The sequence below is a fragment of the Zingiber officinale genome, chromosome 8B (assembly GCF_018446385.1).
Source record: "Zingiber officinale cultivar Zhangliang chromosome 8B, Zo_v1.1, whole genome shotgun sequence".
NCBI classification, from domain to species: Eukaryota; Viridiplantae; Streptophyta; class Magnoliopsida; order Zingiberales; family Zingiberaceae; genus Zingiber; species Zingiber officinale.
Genome location: NC_056001.1, coordinates 28,763,262 through 28,776,245, shown reverse-complemented (window position 1 = coordinate 28,776,245; position 12,984 = coordinate 28,763,262). Strand labels below are relative to the sequence as shown.

Genomic DNA, 12,984 nt, shown 5'->3' with positions numbered 1-12,984 from the left:
TTAATTTTGCTTCTATGTTATCAGGCGAATATATATATATATATATATTAATTATATGTAGTGGCCGAATTAAAAAAAGAATGATGCATTTTTTTTTCAAATTATAATAATTGAATAAGGATGGTAATGCCGTAATAAAAATAATGGTTCTTTTTTATTTTTTCACCCAAACAACAAGGACTAAAAAATCATGCACGCATATAAATCGTACTGATCGCTACAAGAAACGCGCACTCTCTCCGCTGCGACTGGTCCTCTCTCTCCGTAAGAACCCTAATACCTGATTCCTCTTTCGTATTCAAAAGATTTCGGCGAATGTTTTTGATCTTGTTATTTAGCAACCAGTCTTTTCGAGCGTCGCGATCTGCGGGACTGGAAGAAGGGAGCATCGGGTTCGGGACGAATCGGGAAAAGCACTGGGTTAGATCTTTTTTTCCACATTTCCGGCGGATATATGATCCATGCCCTATGCTTCTCGCTTAATCCTGCAAACTATCTGTTAGTTGTTTGTTTGTGCGCTAATCGCTAGTGTTAATGGAGTAAATGTTGATCTTTGCATACGTTTAATTTGCTGGTGATTTGTTATCTAGAACTCTCATGCCCTATGCTTCTTGCTTAATCCTGCAAACTGTCTGTTAGTTGTTTGTTTGTGCGCTAATCGTTAGTGTTAATAGAGTAAATGTTGATCTTCGCATACTATTGATTTGTTATCTAGAACTCTCGTGCCCTATGCTTCTTGCTTAATCCTGCAAACTGTTTTTTAGTTGTTTGTTTGTGTGCTAATTGCTTGTGTTAATGGAGTAAATGTTAATCTTCACCTACGTTTAATTTGCTGGTGATTTGTTATCTAGAACTCTCATTTCCTATTCTTCTCGCTTAATCCTGCAAACTGTCTGTTAGTTGTTTGTTTGTTCGCTAATTGCTAGTGTTAATGGAGTAAATGTTGATCTTCGCATATGTTTAATTTGCTGGTGATTTGTTATCTAGAACTCTCATGCCCTATGCTTCTCGCTTAATCCTGTAAACTGTCTGTTAGTTGTTTGTTTGTGCACTAATCACTAGTGTTAATGGAGTAAATGTTGATCTTTGCATACGTTTAATTTGCTGTTGATTTGTTATCTAGAACTCTCTTTTTTTTGTTTCGGGCCAAAATGAAGATTAGAGTTGTAAAACTACTTCTAGGGTATTAGTTTCCTTGCCATACACTTCTAGTTGAATGCTTCCATTCAGTATGCGCCTCCCCATTCTCAGTTAAACTAGGAATATTTCTAATTTTATTTTTTGATATACAGTATTATTGGGGAATTGTTGGAATCATAATCTTGTTTCCTATTTTCAAATTCTTTATTTATTCTTTTCCTTATATTTGTCAATATGTTGATATTTCTTGGCTTTTTTTCTATGTTTCTGTCCCCCAATTCTTACCTTCAATTGCCACAGTTGAATGGAAATGGATCAGAGTTCAGAAGAATCTGATATAAGTGATTCAGACATTCCAGATTACGAGGAGGAACTTTACAAACGTCTCCAACAAGGTCATTACAAAGTTAGAAACACTAATGGGTCATCTCGATGCCCATTCTGTTCTGGTAAAAGGAAGCAGGATTATGCATATAATGAGTTGCTTCAGCATGCTACCGGAATTGGTGCATCCAACCGGAATGCTAATGTGAAGGCAAAACATCGTGCCTTGGCAAAATATTTGAACAAAGATATGGTAGACCACTCAGGTTCCTCTCAAGCAGTTGATGTACAGCCAAAGACCTCTAAAAGCAAATCAAATGAGCAATTTGTTTTTCCATGGATGGGAATTATTGTTAATGTTCCAACTGAGTGCAAGGATGGACGTTATGTAGGTGAAAGTGGAAATAGACTGAAGGAACAACTTTCCAGATTTCATCCTTTAAAAGTACATCCTTTGTGGAATATCAGAGGACACACAGGAAATGCCATTGTGGATTTTTCAAAAGATTGGAATGGTTTTAGGGATGCAATGGCTTTTGAAAATCATTTTGAAGCAGAACATTTTGGGAAAAAAAACTGGTTAGAGAATAAACATCGGGGATCAGAAATTTATGGTTGGATTGCAAGGGCAGATGATTACAATAGTCTTGGTCCTGTTGGTGATCATTTAAGGAAAAATGGAGATTTGAAAACTGTTGATGACCTTTCTAATGAAGAATCACGCAAAACAAGTAGGCTTGTTGCAAATTTGGCTAGCGAAATTGAAGTGAAAAACAAACATTTACAAGAGTTAAAATGCAAATATACTGAAACTACTTTGTCGTTGGATAAAATGATGGAGGAAAGGGATTCATTAGTCCATACTTATAATGAAGGTTTGTTCACCCTTGATATAATTGATGACATTTTTTGTTTCTTTTCATCTTTTTTCCATCGTGAACTATCATTTTAATTTGCATTTGACCTTTTGTCCATCAGAAATTAAAAAGATGCAGCAACTTGCTCGTGATCATTCGCGTAAGATAATTGTGGAGAATGAAAAGCTACGATCAGAGTTGGACTCCAAAAAGCATGAACTTGAAGTTAGATGCAAACAACTTGATAAGCTAGTTGTTGTGAATGATAATGACAAAAGGAAACTTGATGCTGAGAAGAAAAAGGTAGCATTTTCAGTTTTGACATGATCCCTAAACATGCCACAGAACAGTTATTTGGCACAAATTTGGCCTTTTTGAACTTGCGCTTATAATCAGTGGTTTTCCCTTAGGAACCAATATTTATTTCATCCATATCAAGCTTAATTATGATATATGCTCTGCATATTTTTCATTGAACTGTCTGAGATGGTTTACAAGAGGATGCCCCATAAAGAAAATACAATTCATTCTGTCCATTGCTTTTGATTATTGGATTCATAAACTTTAGAGTATTTTTTTTTAGAATTTTCATCTTACTGTTGTTTAAGAGTTTGTTATTTAAGGGACATTTATGTCTTCATGATATGTTTCTATGGTGCTACAGCTTGTCACTTCATTTACGATGCTATAACATTTTCGGGTGCTAGAATGTTTGCTGGTTGAGAAGGAATACCTACACAAACTAGTGTAGCAGAGATGACAATTTTGAGAATTAGGATTTAAGTGTGGGGTTTATATGGGAGAGAACACAAATATAATTAGAAGAAATATTAGTGATACTATAATAATATTATATGACCCTTAGACATTGCTCAACGGTGAGAGATTATCCATGTGTTAGAGTCCAAATAATTGGATTTTTTTTTTCAGTTTTTATAAGATGTTATCCTTTCATTTTACTGTCGAGACTATATGCTTGGTCTGGTTAAATATTTCCTTAGGTTGTAACCATGATTATATTTCTTAACTACATTATAAAACTTTAATTTCGGATAATGTAGTTAGCTGTTGGTATTATTCTATTTTTTTTTTGCTAATTTATTGCAGCTCATTTTGCAAAATTGTACATTGCTATCATGAATCTAACGATTTATATTCCTTTTTTTTCCCATTCCAAGATTACTGTATTCCTTACATAGAACTTAAATGCCCTTCAATGGGAATGAATAACATGATTGTGGTGACATATTGATCCTCTTCATGCAGAACGCGATGAAGAATAGTTCACTTGAATTGGCAACGATGGCACAAAAGAAGGCTGATGAAGAAGTACTGAGGCTTCTTGAAGTTCAAAAGGTGTATTTTTCTTTTTGATCGACTCTTTTATCAAGAAAATTCAATTAAGCTTGTTACATGTTGGGATAAGCTTTTTCTGTATGGTAACAGAAGCAAAAGCAGATTGCGTTGAATAAAATACTCCATCTTGAAAGGCAACTTGACCAGAAGCAGAAGCTGGAACTAGAAATACAGCAAATGCAAGGGCAGCTTAAAATTATGAAGCATATGGAAGGAGAGGATGATGCAGCAATGAAGAAGAAAATCGATGAGATGACAGAGCAACTGAGAGAAAAAGTGGAAGAAATGGAAGGGTTGGAGGATCTGAACCAGACTCTCATTGTGAAAGAGCGCCAGAGTAATGACGAACTTCAACATGCTCGGAAAGAGCTGATTAATGTATGCCTTTCATCTTTCTGCATTGTGTTTCTTGATTGAAGAACTTAATTCACAAATCTAATGCTATTGTGTAGGGCCTGAAAGACATGGGTACCGTGCGTGCCACTATTGGCATTAAGAGGATGGGCGAACTTGACGTGAAACAATTCTTACCTACATGCAAGCAAAAATTCGGAAAAGATGAAGCCGAGTCACACGCTGCATTATATTGCTCACATTGGCAGGAGGAATTGCGGAAGCCAAGCTGGCATCCATTTAAAGTTATTACGACGGAAGGGAAGTCTAAGGTATGGAATAATTGCACGATTTGATAGGTATGTATTGGTTGGTAATAAGAGGCAAAAGCACAACACTATTTTGAGATTTCAAATTCAATACCCTGTTAGAAAAGGTATTGTATTCGATTTGACACTATCTCATTGTGATTGATGGTGATGCTTGATTACAGGAAATCATACAAGAGGACGACGAAAAATTACAAGCTCTAAATGAAGATTTGGGTGAAGAAATTTACAAAGTTGTAACCACAGCTTTACTTGAGATGAATGAGTATAATCCGAGCGGCAGATATCCTGTTCCCGAGCTGTGGAACTTCAAAGAGGACAAAAAGGCTGCGCTACAGGAAGGAATACAGTACATACTGAAGCAATGGAAGACCCACAAGCGGAAGCGATGAATGCTAACAATTGACTGGCAAACAAAAACTTTCCCACTAGACCTTGTGCAAATATTCCTTAGTTCTGCAAACTGTCGTGTTTTGAATCGATGGATATTTTCTAGGAATCATGACTAAACTTTCGTTTTGTTGCTTGCTCATGCCATTTCTGAAACTGCTTCCAATCTCTTTAGATGAAGTGATAGTCTATCGATAGGTATATTTGAATATTAAGATGTAGGAAAATATAAGCTAAATATTTCTTGTTATTTGTGTGGTTAGTTTTCCAGTTTTATGGAACCTCTTAGTCGATCTAGCTTTGCTTGCTTTGCATTATTGGTCTCTTGCCTACTTGATGATTGCCGCTTTGTTTGATTGTGCCCCTGGGTGATGGTGTGATGGTAAGTGGTTGGGTTGGATTCCTAGTTAATGAGGATTTAAAATTCATCTAAGTTACATTGAGTGTGAATTACTTTGTGACGTTGGATTATTTGTCATGGTCCATCTATGCTTCTCGTTTATGGTCAGTGAGAAATTTTAAATTTTATAGGATTGGATCGGTCATGTTGAGGATTAGTTGATCCCTTTGTTTGATTGTGCTTGTGCTAGCCATCCTTGCCTACGTATGGGTGTTGCTCGCTCCGTCTTTTTTCATTTTGCTAGATTGAGTTTTACTTGCTCTATTGCTGTTTACCTGTCCATAGCCAGTCTAGTTGGAAGAAATAAAAGTTTTTAAGAATTTTGATTAATACCCATCATTTTTATCCATTATATTAAAAATATTGAGTTTTATTAACAATTATAAAAACTTGCAAGCGTGAGTTTTAAATTTTATAAATTTAAATAATTTTAACTTAAATTTAGAATATTTTCATTAATTAGATTATATTATTTTCACGAAATAGTTATAAAAACAACGCTGATAAGTTAATACAATATTTAATAGAGATTAAATTTTAGTTGCTATTAAATCTAAACCATTTATTATACTAATTTAATTTTAAGGTTGAACTAAATTTTACGTAAGTCGGCTCAATTGTATTTGCATGGATATATAATATATTTAAGGATAATTTTTGATAAATAAATCTCTATTCTTCCTTGTTTTCGTCTGCGCGCAGTTCTGCCCCCAAAGCCTCGCGCGGCTCCAGCGGAGAACACCGGTGAGTGCTCCCTCTCTTCCTCTCTCTTTATCTCTCCTCCCTCCGTCTCTCCTGCGCCTGCGAGCACGGAATCGCATTACTAGCGGCGGTCCTTAAAAGTATAAAACTAACAAACTCTTACTTGCAGTGCCCTTTTTTGATGCCAAGTGTTCATTGGCAGTTTGCAATAGAGATTCAAAGGCGTTTTTCTGGAGCAGAGAGCCATTATCAGACTAAGATCAAGAAGATGTATGATGTTTGGATGAGTAAGCTCCCATGGATGAAAAAACACTCTAAGAAGGTATTTTTTTTTACACCTCAATAAGATACCTTGATGGCACAATTATATTAAATTATTTACATTTGAATATATCTAGTCTAACTGCTATATAGATGGTAGAAGCTTAAGAATGAACAAAGTACAAAAAGTATCATTTTCAAATTCAGATACGTTCACATAGATAGTATCAATTATGTTTTTAAAGAAATTAAGACATATAACTAAACTTCTTGAACTTGCTCCTTGAAAGCAAAGGCAGTTACTCAAAATTTAGAATTTTGCTAATACCTACACTGTTGTTTATCTATGTTGCTTATAGTTTGTAAACATGCTTGTATAAAACTTGACATGTCATCATTGTCATTATCATCAACTCATGCTTAAAATTGTTATTGGCTAGTTAAATCTTTTCCCTCCATTGAGCTGCATGCGAGGTAATATTACATTAATTCAGTCATTTTTTGTTACAATATCAAACATGTCTTATAGATCTCGTTTATTTGAAATGATTTATAGGTACAGAGCTTTTCATGCCTTGTCTTGGTTTCTTATAGATAGATGTCTATTATCCTTAATGTTTGTTGTATGAATTGTGTTTTTATGCTTATGCTGTTCATGTTTCTTATTTGCAATTGGTTTTTGATATCATAATTGTATAAACATGTATCTTGCAGTTGATTTTTGCCTTGTTATTGTTGAGCAAATGTACTCTGTGCGGTTGAAATTGACTATTTTTTCTATTTCACAAGAGAACTTCGAGGAGGCATTATGTAACACAAAATTGTACGTTCTTTGCCAAAGATTTGTGTGATATGCTTTCAAGTATTAGAGTTATTAACTTATTCTAACATTAGTCTTTGTGCCATGTGAGATGCTCGTATCATTAAGGACTTAAAAGCAATAAGTGCTTAGCCAATCAACTTTTAACTAGTGCCACAACAGGAGGTTAGGAGTATGAATTTGCTACTTGTCAAAAGAATATCTAATTGTGTTGAATGTTGAGTTTAGGCTAATCAAGACAAGGACCCACCCCAAACATGAAGGTGGAGTGTAAACAATATAAACACTCTTTTTCCTATAGCTTGTGCTTTTGATAGAAGTGGTTACCTAGCCAATCGATCTTAAGATCTTTGAACCTTGAGGGGAACTGTTAACTGTTAGGACCTAAGTTATATCCTATTGGCTTAATTGTAAACATCATTTATCACAAGGTTTAAATTGTAACTTTATATTAACAAATATAAATGTAGGTAAAATGACTACCAAGGCGAAACTGCTCTAATAATTTCCTCCTTTGTTATCTTTATAATTGTATCCATAATTCTTTTTAATTTCTTGATAAATATGTTCTGTTCTAGATATGATACAACTTTCCTACCCGCTGCATGAAAAAAGCAATTATATGTTTTACTTGGCTATTTTTGTAAAGCTTTGATCTATAAACTGATGGAAGGTCAAGAGTTGAGACACCTTTATCATGTATGCTTATATTGCACTAACATCACTTTTATTCTCAGTTTTTACAAGATTCTGAGTCTATGAATGAACCAACTTTTAACCTGATCCATTTGTTAATACTCTACCAGATGTGGTATTCTGGTCTGCCGGAAGACATGAAAATAAAATATTGTGATGTTCATATGCCATCACAGATTTCTGACACAACCATTGCTAACTGTTATGAAGAACCCGATGCTTTTGTCAGTTCAAATGAACATAGTTCCATTAGTGTTAAGGTGGAAATGGTTCTTCTATAGTTGCATCTGAAAGCTCAGTTTGTATTGAAAAGAATATACTTGATTTTAAAGAGACAACAAGATAAAAAAATAATGGCGCCCTTCATGCCACTGAACTTTCAAGCAGATCTGATTTGAACGATGTCTCACGCGCAAACACTTTGCACAACTACTCATCATATTCCATTTTTCTTTCACATGGTTAGTCTTTTCACTCTTACTCATGAACTTTTACATGGATAAATAAATTTATTTTACTCACGGATGACACTTGCATTTGCATTTATATCTTGCTATACTTGTATGAAGTTCATGGAACATGTCTGTTTTCTTTTGAAATCTAACTTGTTGAGAACTAATGCAAGTCAAGGATCTCTTTTCTATTCTGTGTATCCTTTACACAACAAGTATAAATATGACTACACAATTATTCTCACTGAATCTAGCTATTTTAAAACTTGATTTTCTAAATCATCTGAATCCATCTTTGATGGGAAACCAAACATGAACTTTTAAATGGACAATTTTGATTACCATCAATTATCTCTAAGAAACCAGATGGATATGAATAATATGATGTCTAAATGAATGTGTTCAATAACATTTTTTTGCATAAAAATGAGCTCATTATCCTCTTCGCTCAGGCTTTTGATTTATTAAGGGAGAATTTTTCTACATGCCTTGTAAACATAGTATAGTAGTAAAAAAAATGCTAATATTGGTTTTTATGTTCCTTCTAAAAATGTTGTTGACACGAAAGTAAGCATACTAGACTTTTGCTGCCAGTGCTTCAAAACGAATTGTGCCTATGATTGACTGTAGTACTAATTTATCATGAAAGGATTGTAAAAAGGTTTGCTCCCTTTGCAGTTTGATCACTTGAACGAAGACCTAGAGCATGTCAGACACTCATATAGAGGTTTGGTCAACAAACAATACAATGATGCATTGAAGCATTTGAGGCTTGCTCTTCACTTTACACCACCATTATTGACTGCCTTGTTGCCCCTTGCGCGCCCCCACGGGTATAGTTGAGGTGGTAAGTGGATTGAGGTTTGCCACTTGAGGTCGAGGGGTCGAACCTTGGGGCTGGCGGGTGTAAATCCTTGCACTCGGTATAACTCACCCTCTCATCCACTTGTTTTCTCAATCACCGTGATTTACCTCGTCTATGTTGGTCCTAAGGTGGGCTAGTAGGGGCGCTGGGGCGAGCACTTTGCCCTTTTTGCCACTTGTTACCCCTTGTGCAAGTATTTCAGCCAACACTGTGATGATTAGAAAGCAAAATGAGTAGGTCAATTTCCTTTCTTTGTAATTCTATCTATGTTTCTTAATCTGATTCTAAATAGCTGCATAATTAATTTATTTCATTATTAACAATAAGGAACAATGATGGATGTGGATGAATATTTATTTCAACCAAGAATACCCATTGTTGTCTAGATATATTGCAAATTTTCCTGTGCCTAGATCTCAAGTCAGAGTAAAATCTGTCACTACATGATATTTTGCTTAGAAAGTTCAACCAACTTGATAGTGTCCCTTCTGTAAATGTTGCGACTATCTTTACCTGTGAGAAGCTGTCCTCTCTGGAAATGCTGAAGTATGTACACATGCAAAAGTATAGGACAAGGGAAGGCCACCAACTTTAGTGATGCTTTATTTTGGATATTTTGTCATTCAAATATAGTTAAGAATTAAGATTTCTATTAGTTCTGTGTTATTTGTCGAACTCAAGCTACATATTTGGTGAGGCTAGATCTTCTCATTTAAGCAATTATTTTCTTCATAACATGGATTTATTTGTTGGGCTACTAACTAAAACCATTTGTTTGCTAATACCAAATGATGTTTTGCCTCATCATTATCATAGAAATAATGTTGAACATGGCATCATCCAGATGATACTTCTGAATTTTACCCTTCGATGTGCATCTAACTATATACCAATTTAGCTGGATGAGCATTATTAAACCCTTATTTGTGTTCTTTCAAATTTTCTCGTGTATGCTTCCTAAGTAACATTTCTTTTTATGCAGCTGCCAGAATTCTTCTAATTATTCACTTCCTTTCAGGTTCTCTTTTGCTACTAATATTTATTTTATTTATCATATGGAATATATTTTCTCTGAGTTAAAGGCCAAATTTATTGAAAGAATGGTAGGTGGATAAAAATGAAGAAAAAGTTGGGACATTTTTCAAGCTTTTCTTTTAAACTTTCACTGTTTAGTGTTTTAAGTACAAAGGTGGGAGGAGATAGTGTTGTTTTCTCATCCCATTCAGTCACTAAAATACTAAATAAAAATTCTAAAAATAATTAAGTATTTCAAAAATATGAAAAAGATGAATAAATATAAAAATATTAAAAATACTGTAAACTCTGATTTTTTGTTTGAGTTAATGAAATGTAGTGTTCAAAGTAGCCATTGGAGATCCTTGCCGACCCCAAATATGTTGTAAAAGTTATTGAAATATCATGAAAAGGCCTCTTCTGTGTTTTGACTTCATTATTTGTAACTCTTGTTTTTCTTTCATATATTGAAGGCTAGAATTCTGGAGTATTTTCAAAGCAATCAAGTGCGTACTATTTGTACCGGCTATGAGGATGCACTAGGATACCATACAAGCAGAGATTGATGGTTGGGGAAGTAGAAATTTGGAATGAAGTGGTAAAGGAATAATAAAACTTGGGTATCTCACCTAAGGATTTCTAGGCATCACACCATAGGTTAATTGTGTAAAGAAGCGTAGAAACTTAGGTATCACACCTAAGGATTCTTAGGCATCACACCATAAGGAGATTGTATCACACAATCAAAGAGAACTCTCAAAATTTTGATATCTATTCCATATCCCAATATTACAACAGTATACATGTTTATACTAGAACTCATAAAGGATTCAAGAAACATAAATGCTAGTAGATTGACTCAAAAACACAAAGGGGTCATGAGACACATAGGAAAATTAAAATATTCCCACATAGGAAACTTAAAAGATTCATAAATATACTATAATTTTCCAAGCATGGGAAATTAAAGCATATTGGAATTGTTGGTTATTTAATGCTAACTTTTAATTTTAACCCTTAGAAATTGATGAACTTTATATCATTTTCCAAGTAGATTTATCATCTTCCAACACATGCCAAATTAATAGTGGAGTTTTAGAATCTTTATTTCTACGCTGTTGTTTGCTTGAGGTTTCTCCCTGCTCTCCTTGAACTTGATCACCTTTAGATTGAGAAATCATAGTTTTAACACCATTTAGATGAATTTGCATGCCATCAAGTTGCTCCATCATACGAATATGTATCTCATCACGTTGATTATCAGTCAACTTTCCTCTAAAGCTCCGCCCGGATCTTGTAGACATATTAATGCCCTAAAAGTCTGATACCAAATGATGCTGAGGGTTGGGTGATTTGGGAAGTAGGAATTTGAAATGAAGTGATAAAGTGATTGTAGAAACTTAGGTATGACACCTAAGGATTCCTAGGCATCATACTATAGGTTGATTGTATAAAGAATTGTAAATTGTATCACACAATTAAAGAGAACTCTTAGAACTTTGATATCTATTCCATATGCCAGTATTACAATAGTACACATATTTATACTAGGATTCACAAAGGACTCAAGCAACATAAATATTAGTAGATAGACTCATTGAAAACAGAAAGAACTCATAAAAACACATAGAAAACTTAAAAGACTCATAAATATGCTATAATTTTTGAAGTATAGGAAATTAAAGCATATTGGAATTGTTAGTCATTTAATTCTGACTTTTAACTTCAACCCTTAGGAATTAATGTCATTTTTCAAGTAGGTTTATCATCTTCTAAGACATGCCAAATTAATGGTGGAGTTTTAGAATCTTTATTTCTATGCATATAGACTTTTAATGAAGTTTATCACTCAAAGACTAATCAAAATGCACAGAATTGATTCGCCCTAAGCTTGAATTTCTTTTTAGAATCTTTATCTCACATGGATTGTCATTCTAGATATTTTTTTATGTTCAAAATCCTTCTATGAATCATATATATCAGGATTTATTATTTAAGATGAGATTTCATGATGTTATTTATAGGAAAAAGGTTAGGTGGTTAAAATGAACATGATTTACAGGAGATTAATGTGATTATCATGCGCCTTGAATAGAAAAATATATATAGTCAGACATATATTTGTTTTAGGAATAGTATACTTTTTGGAAAATACAAAGCATGTGAAAAGTTGATGTATGAGTGATTTTGTCTGAAACCGGGGGAAGATGATGCACTAGATAGGTGACTATTTTGTTGATCATGCGAAGACTTTGAGTTGGTAAAAAATGACTTCGAGTGACATGCTTGTCAAAAAGAGCGTCAGCAATTGGATCAGGAAGGGTCCTCTGCGCAGACATTCTGACGCTCAAGTCAGTGACTCGAATAGAAGACAATGAACAGTGGATGCGTAATGTAGCGTATGCCTAGCGTTCACGTATGTAAGTGTATTTATGTTTGTAGATGGAGACCCCCAATTATCGTGTTACTGCTTCTTTTGTGCACAAATCTTGATGCATTGCCAAAAAAAGGACATATCATAATAATGCTATGACAGCTTTCCTAAAGTGAACCCGCTTTCAGCATTTTGTAGGGTAGAAACTTCAAAACGACAAAGAGGAATGTTAGGCCGTTGAGTTGAGGGATCCTTAATATACTTAGCTGGCGAAGTAACAGAGTCTCTTATGTAGTCTGATCAGATGTTGCTTGCAGAAGCAGCTAGGTCAGAGTTAAGAAATTCTATTAGGGGCTCGGTCTTCACTCGACCTCTCTGTTTTAACAAAGACAGAGCGGTTGGATTTTGATTTTTACCCTAAACTGGTTGGATGTGATTTAGGGTCAAGTGTGCTGTAGCAGATATGATTTTATAGTTGTTATAATATACATGGATGTGATTTAGAATTTAGGGTTGAGCTTATTGTAACATTTGTAGTTTTGTAAAAAAAATGATAAATCAGGTAATGTCGAACTTGGCGTGTCTGGTTCAATTTGATGAAAATTTTTCATCGGCTGTCAGGGAAGTTATATAACAACGTAAACATGGAACACACAAATAGTGCTAGTAGA

At 34.3% G+C, this 12,984-nt stretch overlaps 1 protein-coding gene and 1 long non-coding RNA gene across 3 annotated transcripts; both read left to right on the top strand.

Moving 5' to 3' along the window:
- Positions 1-185: 185 nt before the first annotated feature.
- Positions 186-5,046, top strand: LOC122015406 (factor of DNA methylation 1-like). 2 transcript variants are annotated; one of them, XM_042572277.1, is made up of 8 exons: positions 186-264; positions 346-420; positions 1,441-2,339; positions 2,443-2,624; positions 3,588-3,677; positions 3,768-4,055; positions 4,130-4,342; positions 4,504-5,046. In XM_042572277.1, the coding sequence occupies exons 3-8, from the start codon at positions 1,445-1,447 to the stop codon at positions 4,729-4,731; spliced, it is 1,896 nt and encodes a 631-aa protein (XP_042428211.1). In that variant the 5' UTR covers positions 186-264; positions 346-420; positions 1,441-1,444; the 3' UTR covers positions 4,732-5,046. The 2 variants fall into 2 exon arrangements, with proteins under 2 accessions (XP_042428211.1, XP_042428212.1); XM_042572278.1 differs by having other exon boundaries at positions 206-264; positions 339-420.
- A 768-nt stretch (positions 5,047-5,814) lies between these two features.
- On the top strand, positions 5,815-9,265 carry LOC122015415. The gene is made up of 3 exons (XR_006120885.1): positions 5,815-5,873; positions 6,001-6,153; positions 8,739-9,265. It is a non-coding gene; the product is annotated as an uncharacterized LOC122015415 (long non-coding RNA).
- The last annotated feature ends 3,719 nt before the right edge of the window (positions 9,266-12,984 follow it).